Source organism: Lepisma saccharinum, chromosome 1 (genome assembly GCF_977018435.1).
Source record: "Lepisma saccharinum chromosome 1, izLepSacc3.1, whole genome shotgun sequence".
NCBI classification, from domain to species: domain Eukaryota; kingdom Metazoa; phylum Arthropoda; class Insecta; order Zygentoma; family Lepismatidae; genus Lepisma; species Lepisma saccharinum.
Window position 1 is genome coordinate 145,791,956 of NC_139229.1, and position 21,024 is coordinate 145,812,979.

At 40.5% G+C, this 21,024-nt stretch overlaps 1 protein-coding gene across 1 annotated transcript in view; it reads right to left on the reverse strand.

Annotated features, from left to right (window-relative positions):
• Positions 1–447: 447 nt before the first annotated feature.
• The window catches only part of LOC146002215 (uncharacterized), a 148,388-nt gene continuing 127,811 nt past the window's right edge, over positions 448–21,024 (reverse strand). Inside the window, exon 5 of the mRNA XM_083139935.1 lies at positions 448–4,025. Coding sequence (XP_082996061.1) covers positions 3,624–4,025 — 402 coding nt within the window. The 3' untranslated portion in view covers positions 448–3,623. The remainder of the gene's footprint in view (positions 4,026–21,024) is intronic.

Consider the following 21,024-nt stretch of genomic DNA (forward strand, 5'->3'; position numbering starts at 1 on the left):
TCTGTTACTATCGTGCAGCTTCTTTTTAGAACACGGTATGGTAAACAACCACCCACAAGGAAGTCAATCTACGATTGGAGCAATAGATTTAAGGAAACTGATTGTCTGTGCAAGGGGAAAAATTCTGGGAGATGAGAACTGGACTATCGCATTGATATCTGTCGTGTTACAAAAGGGTCACACATAGAACACTTGTAAATTACCAAGGTAAACTTCAGGCCGCACTCTTGAAACCATGTATTACAGCCCTATTATTAAAACTGTTCTTTCTGTAAAACTTTGAAAGTGTCTATTTCTTTTAGGCTAACCCTGTATTATAGCTCAAATTTAAATGAAGGTATGGAATCTCATATGAGAAAAAGCCCTAAGTAATTTTGTAAACTTTTAATAAAAAAATTAATAAATATATACATATATATAGAATACAATATATACAATAATACTGCAACAAGCCTGTGAATAAATGGAGTTCGAATTGAGGCTCGATTTTAAAAAAATAAACTAGAATTTGCGTTCCATAAACTTTTCTTTCACATACATGCACATTTGTGATCATACACTCAGCCATAGGCTAACTTAAGCGCCTTGTCCACGATCAAATAAATCATGAACAAGTCCTTGAATCGGACGCTTAAAATTAAATGACATCAGAGACGTAATTTTTATCATTGGATCCAAGGTTCGGTCAAAGAATTTCTATTTAGGATTGGTTCTAATTAACACGATCCAAGTCAGACTGGCGACTGATCAGAGCACATGCTATTGAAATCGATTATCGAAAAGCGACCCCTAGGTCACGAATGCAGATTTAATGGCGGCCGGGTGAGACGTAAACAATGTATCACTTCATATTTTTAAAAGACGATAACTATTCAACCGAGAGGAATAACGTTTCGTATTAAATGGTTTTAGGTACAAAAGAATGGCGCTGATTAAATACAAACTTTATAGCGTTTACTGTACACGTATGGAAGAATATTTTAGTTTTTTCAATTGTAAACACCCTGCACTCTCCATAGCTGATGTAACTAGATGTGCCTTTCGTGCTGTATATATTATTCATTGTAATCGCAAAAGCTAACCGAAATGTTCCAAGAAATGCTTTCGTTTTCGTATAAAGTACGCACTATCTGCTATAAGATTTTTTGAAGCATTTACTTATCACTTATGCTAACAAAAATGTTAAAGGAAATGCTTCCGTCTAAAGCAGACTCGAGAAAAACACATCATCACACTTCCTTCGAGTTTCTAATATGTCCTTCTTCTTCCTTTGGAAATAAAAAAAATATCCCTGTAACGGCTAATCGCTAGTTATTTATTTCGTTCCATGCCGTACACACTGCCACGCTTTGGTTAAGTGTGAACTTGTCCAAGTTTCTTTGATCGCAAGCAATTTCAGACCATTCAAGATTTCCAATAGGAATGCTGCTCAACGACATTCAATTTAACGACTTGTACATGATTAATTTGATCGTGTACTACAAGCGGGACCTCCGAGATGCGTATACTTCGTGTATACTCCGTATAAGGGTCGCAACTTGATGACGTTAAAGGACTGATGACGTCAAAAAGTTACTCGTGCGTTTTGGCGAAATACATGTAGGCTATTTGAATCAAGGTTATTAGAAGTATTGAATGAGCGATTTGTACGATAAAGAGTTGCTGTAAATCTATTCATTTCAGAGTAAGAACAATAATTGTTATCGCAAACTAAAGATAGTTGTCTCCAGTGGAGTGCCCAAGGGGGGGTTGATGGGGGTTATAACCCCCCTTTTGGTCCAGTATTCCTAAAAAAAAGAACATGAAAGGTAGGAAAAGATGGCAAAATGAGAGCTGACTACCAGAAAAGGTGTACGTAACCCCTCCATTTCGAAAATCCTGGGCACGCCACTGGTTGTCTCCTGATCAGTTACAAGTAAATTTATGCGTTTGTATGTAGTACAACATTTAATTATATGTTGTTAAAAAAGTCTGTGTTCAATCAGTGCGAAGTATACGACATTTAAGAATTTGTGAACAGAGCTGAATGGTAATATTAATTACATGGATGCCGACCATGTAACTATAATAGTCCTTTATTTAACACGAAAAAAATGTTGATTTTTATTTATATGTCCGTATTATTTATTGCTCATAAGTTGTCTGAAATTGTGCAGTTCAAAGTGCAAGTCACGTCTTTAACACATTTTACTTTCTAGTCACAGTGGAGGATATTCACTTACTTCTTCATGCTATGTTCCAATTTACAAGAATTATGTGCTTCATGATATACATCAGGTGAAAGAAATATAATATACATATAAAATTTTACGACTTTCTTCAATTTTATTAGCCTATTTCACAAATACCATTATCTAGCTTGTTTACACAAAAGGGATATAATTATAAGGACTTTAGAATACGATATTCTGTTAATACTCTTTAACAATAATCTCCTGATAGAGAATGAGGTTTATTGTGTCCTATTGCTTTTTGCTTTGAACTTCTTAATTAAAGTAAGTTGTTTGCAAGTTGCAATAATATTCTCAACTAGTTTCATTTTCCGTGTGATCGCAAATCCCTTTTCATAGGCTTGAATTACTGTTAGGTCATTTAAGATTTGTGTTCTTAGCCTCTAGGTATTGCGAATAGGTTAGGCTAGTACGTTTGTTGCATTAGTATTTGTACACGTTCTCTCTTTGTTTACAGGGCCTCCCCCATGGCGCAGTGGTAGCGTCATTGCCTTGTAATCGAGGGGTCCCGGGTTCGATACCCGGTGGAGGCACAAGTGGTTCGGATCCCACTTTAAATTGTAGGTCCAGTCCCGATTAGCCTTACTGTGCATAAAGTGGACTTAAAACAGCAACTCAAACCAACTCTCTTTGTTTACATGTAAGATTTTGGTGCGAACAATGATTTAAAAAAATGTAACTTACAACCAAGCCACGGGAACTTGTGCATCCAAACATTTATCAAATTAGACACGGGAATTGAGTTTCGAAAGCTTATTTAATACGAAATTCTAATCTTACAAGCTCTTTCCTCAACCATCTGTACGTAAACGTTTACAAAATTATCTTGCATACATAACTTGGACAGTAAGTTCTCATTCCATAGCAATTTAATAGCAGTTATATACTAACGACGATAATTCTTTACGAAGTTACAGTAAGTTCCAAATGTAGGATGAAATTTTATCTACGTATATCGCCTTTTTTCCATTCGTAATTTGAAAAATAAAGGTACATTATGCAGAACGGTAAAGATTGGATTTTACTTTTATCAATATCATTTACGTGTTTTCCAATGTCATATGACATTTGAAATGTTCTTCAAGTGAAAGCAACGTTCTGAAAGAATAAGAGAGGACTATTCACTCAGAAAACTAAATATTACACTCTTACAATGCACTTTGTTAAATGTTGTGTATGGACTATACTTGACTAATCCTGTGACGTCACAGAAGCTGGTGTGAGGCCCGTATATAAGTATCTCGGAGGCCCCGGTACAAGGCGGTTTACGCTGTAATTGAAATATATATATACACACACACACACACATAGGCTACTTTAAAAATACGATTCATATCTATATGTCATGTACACATCTCATTCTTCCCAAACAATCGCACAAACGCACTTTAATCACTCTTTTAGTTTTTTCTGCAAAAGAAGCAGTTCGGTATATTTAATTTCCAGTTCTATCTGTTTCCTTTCGATGTCCAAGTCCCTCATTCTATTCTCTTTTTGCATTCTTTCAATGTCCAAGTCCTTCACTTTCATTTCCTTACTCAAAACTTCCATCCTAATTGTATGTTCCTTCTCTTCCATTGTGACTCGCCTTTCCCAATATATCTCATTCGACTTTGGCACCTCTTCTGGGAAATTGTCCGCTATTGGTTCTCGCATTGGTGACGTTTGCATTCTGAATGGCGATGGAACATCCGATGATCTTGCGAAAATAGAATCTGGCTGCTTCGGTTTCTCTTCAGATGCAGTAACTGCTTGTGGAACATTGTTAGAATCGCTAGAAGAACATCCAAGTAACTAGAAAGAAACAATAGTAGAACATTATTACACTCTCCGCAACGACAAACACTATAACCCAAAGTGGTTAATCAATAGAGAATGGTGATATTGGCTAAAGGAAAAGATGTCACTGTGGTCCTGGAAATACAAACTATAAGTAATAACAATAACTCCTATAAATTGAAGGAAAAGGCACAATATATCAACAATGAAACAAATTTATCTGAAATATTTAACATAAGGTACAAATGATGACATCTGCATCCTGCGAGTTATATTTAATTATTTTAAAAGCAACAAGAGTGAATTCATTTAATTTCAAACATATGCTTGTTGAGACTTAGTTTGAATGTTAAAAATCCTCATAAAGACAGCATGTTCTATTCTGTATAAATATGAACTTGCAGCTTGCCACAAGCTTACATGCTATTGTGAGTGAATTTAATGAAGTAGGTTATTTTACATCACTTTTCTTTGAGATGCACTATGAATGAACGGACAATCACATATATAGCTATGGATGACGCAACACAATTCCTACAGAAAATTATCTTGGCTGCAGGTCCAGCCGCCAGAGCCTCGTTAGTCTGAAAAATGCAATCCAGGCAGGGGTTAAGCTTTTTAAATAATATGGAATATGCTGTAGAAAAAAATTAAAATTGCCAATTTATCACATTCAAAGATCTGCGACAATAATAATAATTTGAATTATTATTCCCATGCTGCACGAGAACATAAACACGAATTCTTGAAAATAAAATATGAGGGCAACTATGATTTAAAAGACACAAAAAGTTGTCTTGTATCTCAGCTGTAATATCAACATGTATTTTTTGCTGTGAACAAAGAGCATTAACTAATGAAAGTTCTTGGTTCATTCTAAGCGGCTAATGAAGACAAAGGCTAGGCCGACAAGAATACACAGTCACCAGTCCGCCTTCTCACTGTTTACCACGGGACGTTTGAATTTCTGAATTCGAACGACAATAAGCTTAACAATTGTGAAATGTTTTGTTGATAAGAACAGGGACAAAATCCAGATGTGAATTATCTTGCATGTGCATGGTAGATTTTGACAGCAGTATTGGTGGGTTTCTTACAGCAATGCCGATTCGCTAACCAGCATGCGATTTTTCCCTTGAAAAAGGAAATTTTTAAACGGAACTACAATGGGGCTATTCATTGCCAAACTTTTCCGCCTGTGGCGCCACCCCTGTTGTGTCTCTGAATAATTTCGTTCGTCATCTGCTTGCCCTAAGCTTTACATTGGAGCTGGATAAGATGGCTATTAACACGTTATTTTCAACGAAGGTACGAATTTCTCGTGTAAATCGATAGCAAAAATGTGTTTAGCAAACGTTTACGATTATGTAGTAATTCAAAAGTTACCGAAAATTGCATTCTCCGACGGGCTAAATATAGTATGTTTATGAACAAAGAGCACTAATGACGTAATTCGGGTCGTCCCCAGCTGCCGTGGGTCGATAATACAAAAAATAATTTTTACACTACGCTTTGTTTTTTTCTTGTTGCGAGTATGTGTAATTCAACGGGGGAAGTACGGTTCGGAAAAGCTCTCCAAATTATAAAGAAAAATGTATTAAGTGCTTAAGATCATTATATATTTATTAAAATACACTATGACACTATGCCCTATCCGTTAATTTAATATTAATGTATGTTTTCTTTGTATTAAGGAGACATTTTCCCCTCGTATTTTCGTCCTTTTTTCCTTTGGTTACAACAATTTTAAAATTATATTTCCTGTAAATAAGAAAGCGGTAGAGATTGCGAGATATGAAACATAATATTTTTTCTTTTGTAATAACTATTCTTCTCGATGAATGTGTATGTATAAAACAGAGAACCGGATTTACTAGCTATGAGAAAAAGTACGATATCACGTAAGAAAAATAAGTCAGTTATTATTAACAACTATAAAAATAAAAGCACAGTCGCGTGGAATTATTATGGATTATTCTTTACCAAATTCACAAGAAAAAAACACTTAAATTGTGAAAATTGCAAGTGACCAAGCTATTCAGGTAATTTCTCCGTAAGATTGCATCTTTTCCTGTCCAGCTCGAAACTTTTGATGTCGCTTTTCGATAATTACATTTATTTGAAAGCAATGAGCTTAATGCTTGTATGCTCTACACATTACTGACAGAATACAAGTCAAGCTTGTGCATTAAAATCAATGAAGACGTTGGGAAGTCGTGCTTTTGTGGAAGGTTAGTGTTTCCAACCCTAAATGATCATTGTGATCTAGCATCCGTCAACATAGCGGATTCTGCTATGTAACGACGAATCTTATTCACCAACGGCACATGTATCATTTTAAAACTATTAATTTCAAAAAGAAGAGTCATTATTTTGGAATCTACGGAGACATTCATTCAGCCGGTACGGATTTTACGAGAGTGACCATTCTATTTTTGTGCTCCATTACGAAACCAACATGCACGTGTAAAAAAGTAAAGCCCGAGAATTTTTTATCTTTTAAAAAAATCAATTTAATGTTGAAGTTAAATGAGAAAAAAACATTGACTTATTGTTAATAGCCTGGATGACTGGTGTGTGTGTGTGTCCGAGGAGGTGGGTACCTCCTCTCATGTGCCTCCCTGGCTGTGACAAACTATTCTTGCTTTCGGATTTCTATTATATCAGTGCAGAGTTTGCGATTCTGTTTGCCAAAGTGGGTGGGAAAGGAGTTTATATATTCTTCAAGCCTTCTCGAGGGGTAGGATACCACTTTTTCCGAAAGAAAAAAAAAAGTTTTTTTTTTTTTTGGCATCATTTTCAGGAATTATAACAGCACTATTTCCGCCTTGCTTATTCTAATTGTGTTGTTTTCTCCTTTCGTTATTTAGTGTTGCTTGTCTTCCATTCTCGGCTACTCGCAACGATGAAGAGAGACTCAAAACGAACACCCATGCTCAGGCCAAATTCGAACCCTGGGCCCTCGCATTCTAACCAGAGGCAAAACCACGAATTTTTGTCTGGGGGGGGGGGGGCAAGTACCAGGATAAACATACCAATAATAATAATAATAATTTTAATCATAATGTTAATGAAAATAATGTTAGCAACAATGTTACTAATAATGTTGTTATAACATTATTACTATTATTATTATTATTGCTTTGCTTAATTTTACTTCGCTTCTTGTGCCATTTTTTGGCTAATTTGCCAAGATGGGGATGAGTGATGGCATGATGAAAATGATGAATGGATACTCGCACTCCATGCCCAAGCCGGGATTCGAAACCAGGACCAACATTATTAGTAGATGCACCAACCCGGTTGAGCGCCCTCTATTGAGGCTCAGTGAGGCTCGCCTTAATGGATTTGTCTCGTAAGGCATGAGCCTCATTTGATGGCAGTGTTGCCAGCTGCTTACTCGAAAAAATCACCAAGGTTTTTTTTTGGGTCTAACGTAGCCTCAAGCAAGGAGCTGGCAATTTTGCTTGAGGCTCGCCTTAATGGATTTCTCTTGTAAGGCATAAACTCTATTTTCTCGCAGTGTTGCTAATATTTTACTCGAAAAAATCACCAAGGTTTTTTTGGGTCTAACGTAGCCTCAAGCAAGGAGCTGGCAATTTTGCTTGAGGCTTCTTAATAGTTTGCTCTTGTAAGGCATAAGCTCTATTTTTTTGCAGTGTTGCCAATATTTTACTCGAAAAAAATCACCAAGGTTTTTTTTTTTCTAACCTAACCTAAAGCAAGAAGCTGGCAATTTTGCTTGAGGCTTGGTTTACAGTGCATAAAGCAATTTGCCAACCTACTGGTATTTTTGCCATGGCTTTTTACAAAAAAAAAGAGAGGAGAGAGAGAGAGAAGAGTTAAACAACCGACAGCTGCCAACACCCACTCTAACCTAACCTAACCTAACCTAACCTAACCTACTCTAACCTAACCTACTCTAACCTAACCTAACCTAACCTAACCTACTCTAACCTAACCTACTCTAACCTAACCTAACCTAACCTAACCTAACCTACTCTAACCTAACCTACTCTAACCTAACCTAACCTAACCTAACCTACTCTAACCTAACCTAACCTAACCTAACCTAACCTAACCTAAAGCAAGGAGCTGGCAATCTTGCTTGAGGCTTGCCTTACAGTGCATAAAGCAAGGTTGCCAACCTACTGGTACTTTTGCCATGGCTTTTTTACAAAAAAAAGAGAGAGGAGAAAGAGAGAGAGAGGGGAGAGTTAAACAACCGACAGCCCACCTACAGTTTTTTTTGTCTAACCTAACCTAAAGCAAGAAGCTGGCAACTTTGCTTGAGGCTTGCGTTACAGTGCATAAAGCAATTTTTGCCAACCTACATATACTAAACAAGAAGATAGGTTAGGTTAGGTTAGGTTAGGTTAGGTTAGGTTAGGTTAGGTTAGGCAACAAATATATATACTACCGTAAAAGAGAGGGAGATGGGTGGATGGTAATATAGTATGCGTGTGCGTGTGTGCGTATAATATGTAGCATTATTAACTAGAGTGTGTTGGCAATTTACTTACAACTAAAAAAATAGAGATGCCAATTTTGCTGTAAGATGAAGAGAGAGAGATTTATGGCTGGCAACAGTAATGAGCGATGTCCTCCCTCTTCTGTGCAATATGACATTATGATGTTACTGTAGTTTTTGACGAGGATTACGAGTTAACTAAAAAAACCTGCAACTAGAGAGAGTTGCCAGCACATACACGCTATTGTAAGAGAGATGGATGACTGGGAGGGGGGCAGCATTTCTGGCATTTCAGCAGGTCTGGCAACTGTTAAGAAATAGTGACGTCAGTTAACAGCATTGGTAGCAGTGATGCGATGCGATGCATTAACTTGTGAATTTTCGAACTCGTAAAATGATGTGGCTGAAATATAGGGGGAAGAATGGCTATTCACAGTGGCGGATGTACTTCCTGTTTTTTTTCAAAAGCTAACAATAATAATGGAATTTCATGCTGACCTATTTATTTTGTTCAAAAATTCGCGTTCAGCACAAATGATGCTATGTAATTTTCACATCAGCTCAGCCAACTGTTGAGAAATAATGACGTCAGGTAACAGCATTGGTGGGGGTGACGTGATGAATTTACGAAAATAGGAAAAATGACAGTGCTAAAAATTGAAGTATAGAACTATTTTCTAGAGCATACACATGATGCTTAGGTTACAACAGCTGTTAACATCAGGTCTGGCAACTGTTGAGAAATAGTGACGTCAGTTAACAGCATTGGTAGCAGTGATGCGATGCGATGGAATAACTTGTGAATTTTCGAACTCGTAAAATGATGTGGCTGAAATATAGGGGGAAGAATGTTCTAGACTGGATTTCTACTAGTCCACGTTGTTAACCTACATATTACTCCTCGACTAATAAACTAGAAGCTCGAGGGGGCATCAGGTCTTATTTTTTATTGTGAGCTGCAAGAAGAACATTGTGATTGTGATTGAAATTAACTAACGTGAGTAAATTTGTTTGTTAGCTTGCATGAGTTGGCTTTGTGTTATATAAATAGGGTAGTGTTGCTTCTGTGAGTTGATTCTGTAATAACCAAACAAATGTAAAGGAATTGTAGATAAAAAGTAAAACTCTCTACAAAAACCAAACAATTCTTAAGCATATTGTGGAAGGAATATATACTCGCAAAACACGCAAAAAGAAGAGAGAGAAAATATACGAGTTTTAAGTGTGTTGCATGTATCTCTTTTTTTTCTTGCTTTTTTTATATATATATTTATTACATATTACTATATACACCAAGCATATGCAAAATAGCAATATGCAGGGGTGTAAGAGGACGATTTTCTGGTAAGACGCCCAACAGTTAACCTCACTTCCACGTAGTACACTCTGGACTGTAGAGTAACGACGCTCTGGCGTCTGGTAGACCAGTATAATTTTGCGTGTGTTAGCGTGTTGTTTTTTTTGTGCGTTTGATATTTAGTGGAGGTACATAGTGTTTCGAATTTTATTATTATTTAGTTTTATATACAGAAAAGATATTAAACATAAAATTAAATAAAATATATCTAATTATGTTTTTTTATCACAACAAGCATTCACAAAAAAAATAACAATAATGTGGTTTAAAGTTTTTTAACGTAATTGCTACGTAAACAAAATGGCCGACTTGCAATGAGTGTGTCAAAGTTTTTTTAAGCCTAATTGCTACGTAAACAAAATGGCCGACTTGCAATGACTGTGTCAAATATGAATAGATTGAGAGATGGAAAGAGAAGTTAAATATGCTTAAATAAAGTGCTCCTCTGTGCATAGCACCATACCATAAAAGCATATAGGAAAACTGCCATGTTTAATGCATGGAACTTAAATATACATATAAAATTAAAATATTTGGTGCTGACCACATCACACATTGCTGACTTTGCATTGTACTTTCCTATATTCACATATGCGCAGTAAAACTAATCGGGACTAGGCCTACAGTTTTTTTAAAATAGGATCTGAACCACTATGTACTTTTATCGGGTTCGAACCTAGGACCTCTTGATTACAAGGCAACAACACAACCACCACACTTTCGAGCCCTAGTGAATATGTAGGAAAAAACAACGGTATATACATAATCCAAAGTTGCGTGGTTCTAGGCCCCATAGGAACCAAGAAAATCAATGTCTTGGAAAAACATCTTAAGATATTTGTCTTAATCTTTAAGAAAGTCGACTTCCGGTCTGTCAAGATGTTACTTCCGGTCTGTCAAGAAAATTTTCTTAAGACAAAAATCTTAAGACGTTTTCCAAGACATTGATTTTCTCGGCTCCTAATTGAGCTAGGATGATGATTTTAGGTTTGTTGGATAGGATTTGACGAAAACTATACGACTAGCAAATAAAATCGATTCCACCCCCTCAAGTTTCGAAAATATAGACAATTTTTTTTATTTTTTGAGAAACTTGATTTGCTGGCTTAGTTTTTACCCTATTTCAAAAATTTTAATGACATTTGATAAAAAATTGAATGTACTCTACAACCTATTGGAAACATAATGATTAGCACTTACTGTTTTCGAGTTATTTTAAATTTAAATTTCAAGATGTAATTTCTAAGTTGTTTTGTAACTCGTAAACTATGGGTCGTAGAAAACCCATTCTTGTTTTATCTGCTATTGCCCGACAAATACTATAAACACAAATAATGTTTATTGTTTGATTTAAAAAAAATCGAAAATAACTTTGTTTTCTGAAAATAAAAAATGTGCGTATGGAAAAAAAAAACATACGATTGTGTAATTTTTTATGATGTATGTTTGCATGTAAAAATAAGTATACCTGAAAATTTTAGAATTTCAAAAATAGCTATATATATATATATATATTTGCTATTATATCAGCCGAATCAATATAATATATATAAACAAGTACATTTTCATAGTTTCATACCTCTACTAGATTGGTAGAAAAATATACTAATGGGCAATAAAATCTGAAGAAGATTCGTGTCTAGCAAAAAATAAACTAAATAGAATTACACATGCATACAATATTTATTGTGCTTTTTTTTCTATCTACAATTATATTTTTCTTATATATTTTTTTAAAATTTTTTTACAGGGTTTATTAAAGCACATATTTGAGGAAAACAAAATTTTTCTCGTAAGGCATTTTTTTTGTAAACACTCTACCACCAACAGATCACATATAAATAAACATACCCCCAAAAAAATGCGCTCTATGAAAAGTTGTCCCGTGTGCAAGATAACCATATCAAGCAGAAATTTTGCAAGACATTGTCGTACCTGCGTGCCGGGCAAGCATTTGGGTGCTAAAAAATCATGTCCCAGGTGCGGTATACATATTACTATTAATAATTTAAAGAGGCATATAACATTATGCAAAATTGTCGTCGGAACACCTGTTCCACAACCGTCGACCAGCTCCACCAAGAGGAAGGCAGAAGCAGCCTCCATCAATGCACCACCCACGAAACGTGTCAAGCCTGTGGCGAAAGCGAACCGGACTGCTTTCGAGCGTTTGTTGGAGGACTTTGTCATCACTTCGGAGGGCTTATGCGACGTGCGTAGCTTTTTAGAGGAGAAGCGAGCAGAGATAATTTCCATCCTCGGTGATGCGCTTGCAACGCACTCCACCAAATTCTACGCATCGCTACGTTGCCAGTACAAGAAGCCGTCCGATGAAATTTACAGCTTCTGCCACAACACCAAAGCGAAGACGCTGCATCTGGCGGATGTCGACAACCTCGAGGTCATCTACAACCAGTTTGCCGAGGAGCTGGTGGTTAAACAAGAAGAACATGAAGCTGAAGGCTCGGGGGGTTCGCTGTGTGGCGGGCCTCACGAACTGTGCGTCAAACTTTGCAAGTTTACGCCTCTCTCCGCCTCCAGCTACGTCCCCTTACCATCTTCCATCGCGGCAAAGAAGGCCGTCCTGAACATTCAGAACAGTGACGCCAAGTGCTTCGTATGGTCGGTGCTTGCAGCTTTGCACCCTGTCAGCAGGAAAAACCATCCACATCGAGTTAACCACTACCTACCCTACGAGCCAGAACTGGAAGTTGCCATGGCTGGGATCGACTACCCGGTGGAGGTCCCGGATATTCGCAAGTTTGAGGCTCGTGCGCGGTTGGCTATCAACGTTTATGGCCTCACCGACGAAAATGTGGTGTACCCTATCCGGGTGAGCGACGTAGACGACGATGGTGCGCAGGAAATTCACCTTCTGCTCATCAAGGACGAGACCCATCACCACTACACCCTCATTCGCTCCCTCTCTCGGCTTGTTTCGAGCCAACGGAGCGGTGATAGTCACCACGTCGAGGTGTGTTGCAGGTGCTTGTCAATGTTCGACGGACAGGATCAACGCAATTACCAACATGTTCGAGGCTCCAACATCGCTGCCGAGAAGCTCGCTCGCCACAAGTTCTACTGTAGTAACAACGAGCCTGGGGTGGCAGTCTTGCCCAAACCTGGCACCGTGGAGCGTTTCCGCATGCACGGTGCCATGGTGGAGCATCCCGCTATCATCATCGCGGATTTCGAGGCCTTCCTCAAACCCCTGTCCACTTGCGATCCAGATCCCGAAGTTTCCTCCACCACCCCTTACCAACTCCACGAGGCATCCAGTTTCGCATACGTTGTGGTGCGACGTGACCAGCACATCGCCCCCGAGCCCTACGTGTACCGTGGCCCCGACGCAGCCAAACACTTCCTCGAGAGGATGGTTGTCGAGGCCAACGAGATAGGGAAGATACTGTTGGCCCCCAAGTCTATGCTCCCACTGTCCCCCGACGATCAACGTAGACACGACGAGGCCATCGCTTGCCCTGTCTGCGTCAAGAAGTACACCGCCAACAACCGTAAAGTCCAACACCACGATCACTTTAACGGTAGGTATGTTGGTCCTTGGTGCAACGATTGCAACCTCATGGCCCGGGACCCGCGATTTATCCCTGTGTTTTTTCACAATGGCTCGGGATACGACTTCCACCACCTCGTCAAGCATCTTGGGTACGACGACATGCGAATCAACGTCCTGGCGCAGAACGAGGAGCGTTATATTAGCTTGAGCAAGTGGGTGCGAATCCCAGGATCACGCTCTACCGTCGAGCTTCGCTTCCTCGACTCCCTGAGGTTCCTCCCGGCAAGCCTCGATGCTCTCGCGGGGAAGCTTAGCGACGAGCAAATGCTCATCACCTCAGCAAACTTTCCGAACTTGGACGCCGGCCTCATCAAGCGTAAGGGGGTCTATCCCTACGAATACATCACAGACCCTTCCAAGTTCGCGGAGACGTCGCTACCTCCCCAGGCGAAGTTCTACAGTCAACTACGAGGCTCGAACATCACCGACGAAGAATATCACCATGCCCAGTCCATGTGGCGCGAGCTGGGCTGTCGAACTCTCGGGGACTACCACGACGCCTACCTCAGACTTGATGTGACGCTCCTCGCCGACGTGTTCCAGACGTTCCGTGCGACCGCAATGAAGATCTACCAGCTGGACCCCACCTACTTCTATAGTCTCCCCGGACTGGCGTGGTCAGCCATGTTTCTGGTGACGAAGATCGAGCTGGAGCTTTTTTCCGATTATGACATGGTGCTGTTTGTGGAACGCGGCATCCGGGGTGGCATGGTCCAGGTGTCGCAACGGTACGCGCGCGCCAACAACCATCACATGGCTACTGGCTACGACCCCTCACAACCGTCCAGCTACATCATGCACACGGACGTGAATAACTTGTACGGACACTCCATGATGCAGCCACTCCCCTTTAGAGGGTTCGAGTGGGCCGACCCCTCCAACTTCAACATCGAAAGCTTCGACGATTCAAAACATGGGTTCTTCGCCGAGGTTGATCTGCAATTCTCCGAGAAACTGCAGGATTTGTTCAACGATCTCTCCCCTGCACCCGAGTTCAAGTGTCCACCCAATTCCAACCAGAAGCAGCTCATCATGGATTTCGAGCCCAAGAAGAATTACGTCCTACACTACCAGAATCTCCGGTGGTTGATGCAGCAAGGGGTCACGGTCGACGCAGTTCACCGCATCCTCAAGTTCGAGCATTCTCCGTGGTTGCGTCCATATATTGAAGTCAACACCAAACACCGCACCGCAGCCACGTCCGAGCTTGATAAGGATTTCTTCAAGCTTATGAACAATGCGGTGTTCGGGAAAACCATGGAGAATGTACGAAATCGTGTAGATGTGAGGCTAATATCAAACAAAACACAATGTCGCAGGCTCGTAGCAAACCCGTTATTCAAATCGAGGACTATTTATAACGAACAGCTTGCTCTGGTGCATATGAGGAAGAGCGAGGTGAAGCTCAACAAGCCAATTTATGTTGGTGCCTCAGTATTAGACCTGAGCAAGCTGCACATGTTTCAAATATATTATGGGATACTACGCCAGCACTATAACGACAATATTAGCCTACTCTACACGGACACGGACAGTTTAATATATCAGGTTCGCACAGCCGACGCGTACAAGGATATGGCCACAGTTTCATCTTTAGTTAACCTCTTCGACACCTCAAACTTTCCCCAGCCGAACCGATACGGCATCCTGGCTCGCAACAAGATGGTGGTCGGCAAACTCAAAGACGAGAAGAAAGGTGATTTAGGTCTCGAGGTTGCCGGTCTTTGCTCCAAAACCTATGCCATCAAAGCCGAGGGCAGCGTTACCAAGAAGGCCAAGGGTGTCGGCAGACAGGTGGTTCAGGAGAATCTCATATTCGACGACTTCTTCGATTGCCTCAAGACCAGGTCGCCGGTTCTAAGAGCAGAACAGCGCATCCAGAGCGTCGACCATGTGTTGACCACAAACAAAGTTAGAAAAATTGCGCTGGATCCTGATGACAATAAGAAGTACGTTCTCGAGTGTGGTATTCACGTATTGACGTGGGGGTACTATCGCTTAGCAGAAAGCAAAACCTGCAACATATGTCCATCTTCAACAAAAGATTCATAAAAAACAAAACAAAACAAAAAAAACATTTTGACTGTCATTACAAAAAACTTTGACCGTATTCTTAAATAACCAGCATGCCTATGAATTTGTTCGGTTTCAAAAAACAGATCATTATGGAAACCATACCAGATCATGAAGTCTTACCTTCCGTGTTACCTAAACTCAACGGTCTGTTGATCATTTACCTCAACAGCATTTGGACGAAACTGAATGACGATGTGGGCAAGATGTTTTATGTTTTTAATAACAATTTACATTTCTACGAAATTCCGATCGACGGGAAACTTCAAATTACCGTGAATCCGGAGAACGCAGGCGAAATCAAAATTTCTACCGGCAAGAACATTTTTCGAATCAAGCACGACAAGATGCTTTCTAACATTACGTACGATGTGTCTGCAGGAGATTATTTTTACATGGAACTCCTCGGAGAATACGACAAACTTATTCCTCTCTTCGTAGAATTACGAATCGTCTATCCTATTATAAATAACCGTTAACCAAAAATGCCAAACGACATTTTCGGCAACACCAAGCGTGTAGACCATGCAGAAGAGATTCTCATGTTGGACATTCGAGTTAAGAAGTTGAGGACTGATTTGATTGCTTTGCAGGAAACCTTAAACAAAAGTTTAGAGTCGGAAATCGCCACGCTCCAAACGCAATGTCTCGACCCCATTCTGAAAATCGATTCCGAACTAAAAACACTCATAAAAAATTATGTCGACGTACCTTCTTACGACAGCGTTCAAAATATACAGTTGAGCGTGGATTCGCTTCAAAATGATTTGGCCAAATTACAGCAATTTCAATCGAAAAATGAAGATTTGGAAAAATTGAAACTCGAAATCGAAGAACGAACTTCCGCAATCGAAAAAAATTTCTCTGAACTTCAAACCGTCGTGAACGATATTGATGTAGAACGCTTGCATGTCGTCGTTTCCAAATTACAAGAAGAATTCACCAGCACGTTGGAAGAAATTAAATCCAAGTTGCAGACTTTGGAAGATACCATGACGAACCTACCATCGTCGGACGAGCTGCAGGTCATCGGTAAAAGCGTCGCGAACATAAAAATTCAATTGGAGGCCTATCAAGATTTCGAACACATTCAAACCACCATCGCTACGCTTCAGGCGTCCTTGGAATTGATCAACCAAGAAATTAAAAATATTCACGCTGAAGCGAGAGCGTTGACGAGCATTCAAGACACGCTGAGCACGGTTCAGCAGAAGATCGAATATTTAGAAAATTTGAACGTCGAAACGAATCTCGCTCATTTTCATCACGTACTGGACAACATACAGGGTGACTTGGAATCGTTACGGACGAGCGTGCCTTCGAGCGAAGATTTGGAAAAATTGAAAACGGCGGTGACGGCACTATCCGATTCGAGCGACATCAAAAGTTCGTTGAGCGATCTCGAGAGTAGGGTGGCCAATCTCCCCACCTCCAAAGAATTGCACACTTTGAAAAGAAACATATCACGTATGCTGAAACGACTAGAAACGGAAACGGCGAACGTGGAACAGATTCGAGACGAAATCAGTTCGCTGGTGTCGACGCTGCCCACTTCGCAGAGCGTAGCCGACCTTCACACGCAGTTTACAGAGATGCGAAGCATCGTGAACGATCTTACCGAGAAGAGCTCGAAATTGAATCAAGTCGAGAACCTTCAGAACATCGTCGTCAACATCAGAGATCAAGTTGGAGTGCTGGAATCCACGCAGGAATCGACGCTGACCTCTTTCGGTGCCAAGTTGCAAGAACTCAACGAAAACTACAAGCAGTTGAACGTGGAAGTGAAAATCAAACCGTCGTTTTCTGCCGTAACGGATACCATAGTCGAGCATTTGCTGCCCATCGAAAATAAACTCGGACAAGTTCACAGTAATCTGCTCGGCGTCGACACTAAATTCGCTAAACTGCATTCTCTGCAAGCCATCGAAATCAACAGCGTACCCAATCAACAGAGAATCTCCACGTTCGTCGAAGGTAACAAACTGTACATGTTGCATCCTTATCATCCGTACTACAAGTTTCTCCTCGATGGCACGATTCAAATAAACGAATTTTCGTACTGGTCTCACGGCAGAAAAGCTAGCGTTCCCACCATGACCTTAATATCGAATCGTGGTGTCCAGAAAGCAGGAAACATTCCTCTGGCACGTTGGAACGAAACGCGCAACATATATGAAATACACGAAGACGAAGATCTCACCGTTTTCGACGTGAGTGCCGGCGATAAGCTGATCATTCAAAACACGAGCGAAGTGCCACCCTCTTTGAATCCCATCACGCTGGTGCTTCTCTTGAAACGTAATCTCTAAAAAAATGTCTAGGCAAGCCATCGTCGAAGAATTGCATAAACCTGCACGCCGCAACTACGAACGTTTGGCTGTGGTAACCAAGGGCATCGATGACCTCTGGCAAAGCGACCTCGTGGAGATGAGTAGCGGCAATTTGAAAAACGTACATAAATGGAACAAGGGTAACAAGTACCTCTTCACCGTCATAGACACGTTTTCGAAATTCGCATGGGCTCTACCTTTGAAAGCCAAAACGGGAACATGCGTCACGGAAGCATTCAAGACAATTTTTCGCGAAAGCGGCGGCAGACGACCACGGTTTCTGCAAACAGACAAGGGTAAGGAATTTTACAACGCCGTATTCCAAAAGTTTATTCAAAAACACAAGATTCGACATTATTCGACTTTCAGTCACATCAAAGCCAGCATCGTGGAAAGATTCAATCGAACCTTGAAAACACACATGTGGAAACGATTCACGCTTCGGGGAAATTACAAATGGGTCGACATCCTGCCGGAACTCGTCGACACCTATAATGATACGGTACACAGAACGATAGGCATGAAGCCAGCTGACGTTACGAAATCTGACGAGCAGCGTTTAATTTCTACAGTTTACTGTCCAAAGTACACACCCACGACAAAAAAAGCTAAATACAAAATTGGAGACCGGGTGAGGATCAGCAAATTCAAACGCACCTTCGAGAAGGGATTCACAAAAAATTGGAGCACGGAACTTTTTACGGTGGTTCGAGTTTTACCTGGAAACCGACACACGTATATAATAAAAGATAGTAGCGGCGAGATTTTGAAAGGAAGATTTTACGAAGAGGAACTCTCTAAAACGAAACACCCCGACACGTACCTCATCGAGAAAGTATTGCGTAGGAAAGGTGACAAACTGTTTGTCAAATGGCTGGGACTTCCGGAAAAGAGTTGGATCGACGCGGACGAAGTGATCTTGTGAGTACGTGAGTAGTGTATATTAGTCGTTTCAACGCAGTACTTAGTAGGTATGCCTTTTTTTATCAATCGAATATCACTTTTTGACATATTTTGACAATTTTTTGTCGATGTTTTAGCGTTTAGCGATGTTTTAGTACAAATTTTCACCATACTCATTTTTTTTCCACTCGTACTTGGTAGGTATATTATGATCTTACGTGATACAACTTAACCTATCCTTTTTTTACGATTATTTAATTTTTTTTACGATCCTAAGTGATATAACTTAACCTATCATTTTTTTTATTTATGCACTGTTTGAACGTTATTATTTGAGGATCATATTTTGTAGGTATTTTTTTTTTATCAATCGAATATAAGTTTTTGACATATTTTGACAATTTTTTGTCGATGTTATAGCGTTTAGCGATGTTTTAGTACAAATTTTCACCGCACTAATTTTTTCCATTTATACTTGGTAGGTATATCACGATCTTACGTGATACAACTTAACCTATCCTTTTTTTTTACGATTTTTTAATTTTTTTTACGATCCTAAGTGATATAACTTAACCTATCATTTTTTTTATTTACGCACCGAACTAACCTACAAGGGACTCTGTTTGTTTTAATATTTCAGTATTATAAGGTTTTCACAAATTTTATATAACCTAAAATGTGTTGGATGTTGATTTTTAGTATGTGGCAATTTTTTATGAATTTTAAAACTGCTGTGACCCTCTCGTTCTTCACGTCGTAGGCGAAGGACTTCTCTGCAATCAGGATGACACTGCATAGGGTATCCTCGGGCAAGGCATCGTGGAACTCGCAGACGACCTTGATGTTGGTTCGATCGTTGACCACAACCTTCTTCCTCTTAGATGTGTTGATGACGGTCATGGGTCTCCGTGCTTTGAATTCGCTGGGCGTGTAATACATGTCCACGCTTCCCTCGGTCACGCGTTTGTAAGCCGAAAACGCTTCGTAAAGTTTGAGGTAATCGTCTTTGGTCACGTCGAGGTTGTAATTCTCGCGCGGGAACACTTCGTTGCGTCCATTCTTCAGATAAACGTTCTTGATTTTGCAGTCGTCGAACTTGCTGGAATCTTTCTCCTGATTGTTATCGCGTCCGGTCTGAAAAAGCACTACGACGAAATCTGGCATGTCGAACTGTATGTTGTTGAACTGCGTCGTCACGTCGAATTCCATGTGACTTCCCGACGCCATCTTCTGCACGCACTGGTAACCGTGAAAGTGAATCAACACCTGCGGACTTTTCAAGATCTCCGCTTTGTACTTGAGGGCGTAGTTCGTTTCGTATTCCACCACCGGCATTCTCAATTCCATGCTCCGGATGACGCATTTCGCCGCTTCGGGTAAAGTGTTGGCTATCGGCGTGGTGCCGTCCGGACCCAAAGTAGCGTATCGCATTAGTGCGTCGTTGTCGTTGGCCGCTCTTCGAAACGTAACGCGCAGTCCTCCCTTCCACATGATCTCCTTGTAGTCCGAGAAGAAACCAGGCAGCAGACGCATGGGAAAGAGCACCGTGTGACTTTTCGTCGATATTTTGGTTCCGGCTTCGAATCCCCCGGCCTGGTAGTACGCTGCGTCCGTTTTGGATAATTTCAACGTTCCCACTGCCGTCGACGTGATGCCTGGATAATCTATTCTGTCGATGACAGTGTTGTGTTTCCTCACCTCCACCTGCGAGAACAGGTGAGGCACGAAGTTGTCCACGAGTATCAAGTCGAATTGAAGATAGAGGTCCGCTCTGTGAGGATGAATAAACCCGTCGCCTACGTCCACGTCGTATTCGATCTCCCTGTTTGCCTCGTTGAGATTGGCGAACGTGCGACGGTTGGGAGGGAAAGATTGCAATTCGTAACTTTCGATTTGCTCCATTTTACATGTATGGTTATTTATTATATGTTGATCTCCACGATGGCCGTCGTAGTGGCACCTGCGAAATCCACCACGTCTCCTTTCTCGTTCGTCACCACCAACTCTATGTCGTCTATGCGGTTGCGACATACTGGAAAATAGATCGGCGAAGAGGGCGTGTAGATGATCGGTTCCATGAACTCGGAACTTGGTTTGAAAGTGGCTATGATTCCCGTCTGCTTGTGACTTCCTAACAATCCGTCCGAAGATTTCGTGATCATACCTTCGGCCACGTTGCAGTGTACGTTCAGAGTCTCTATGGCCAAGAATTTAGGAATGTTGGTTGCTACGTGCTTGATGCCAGCTTCGAGTTTGGTGTCGTTCTCGAAACCTAAAAGTTCTCCCATGGTGCCCAGGTCCACGGT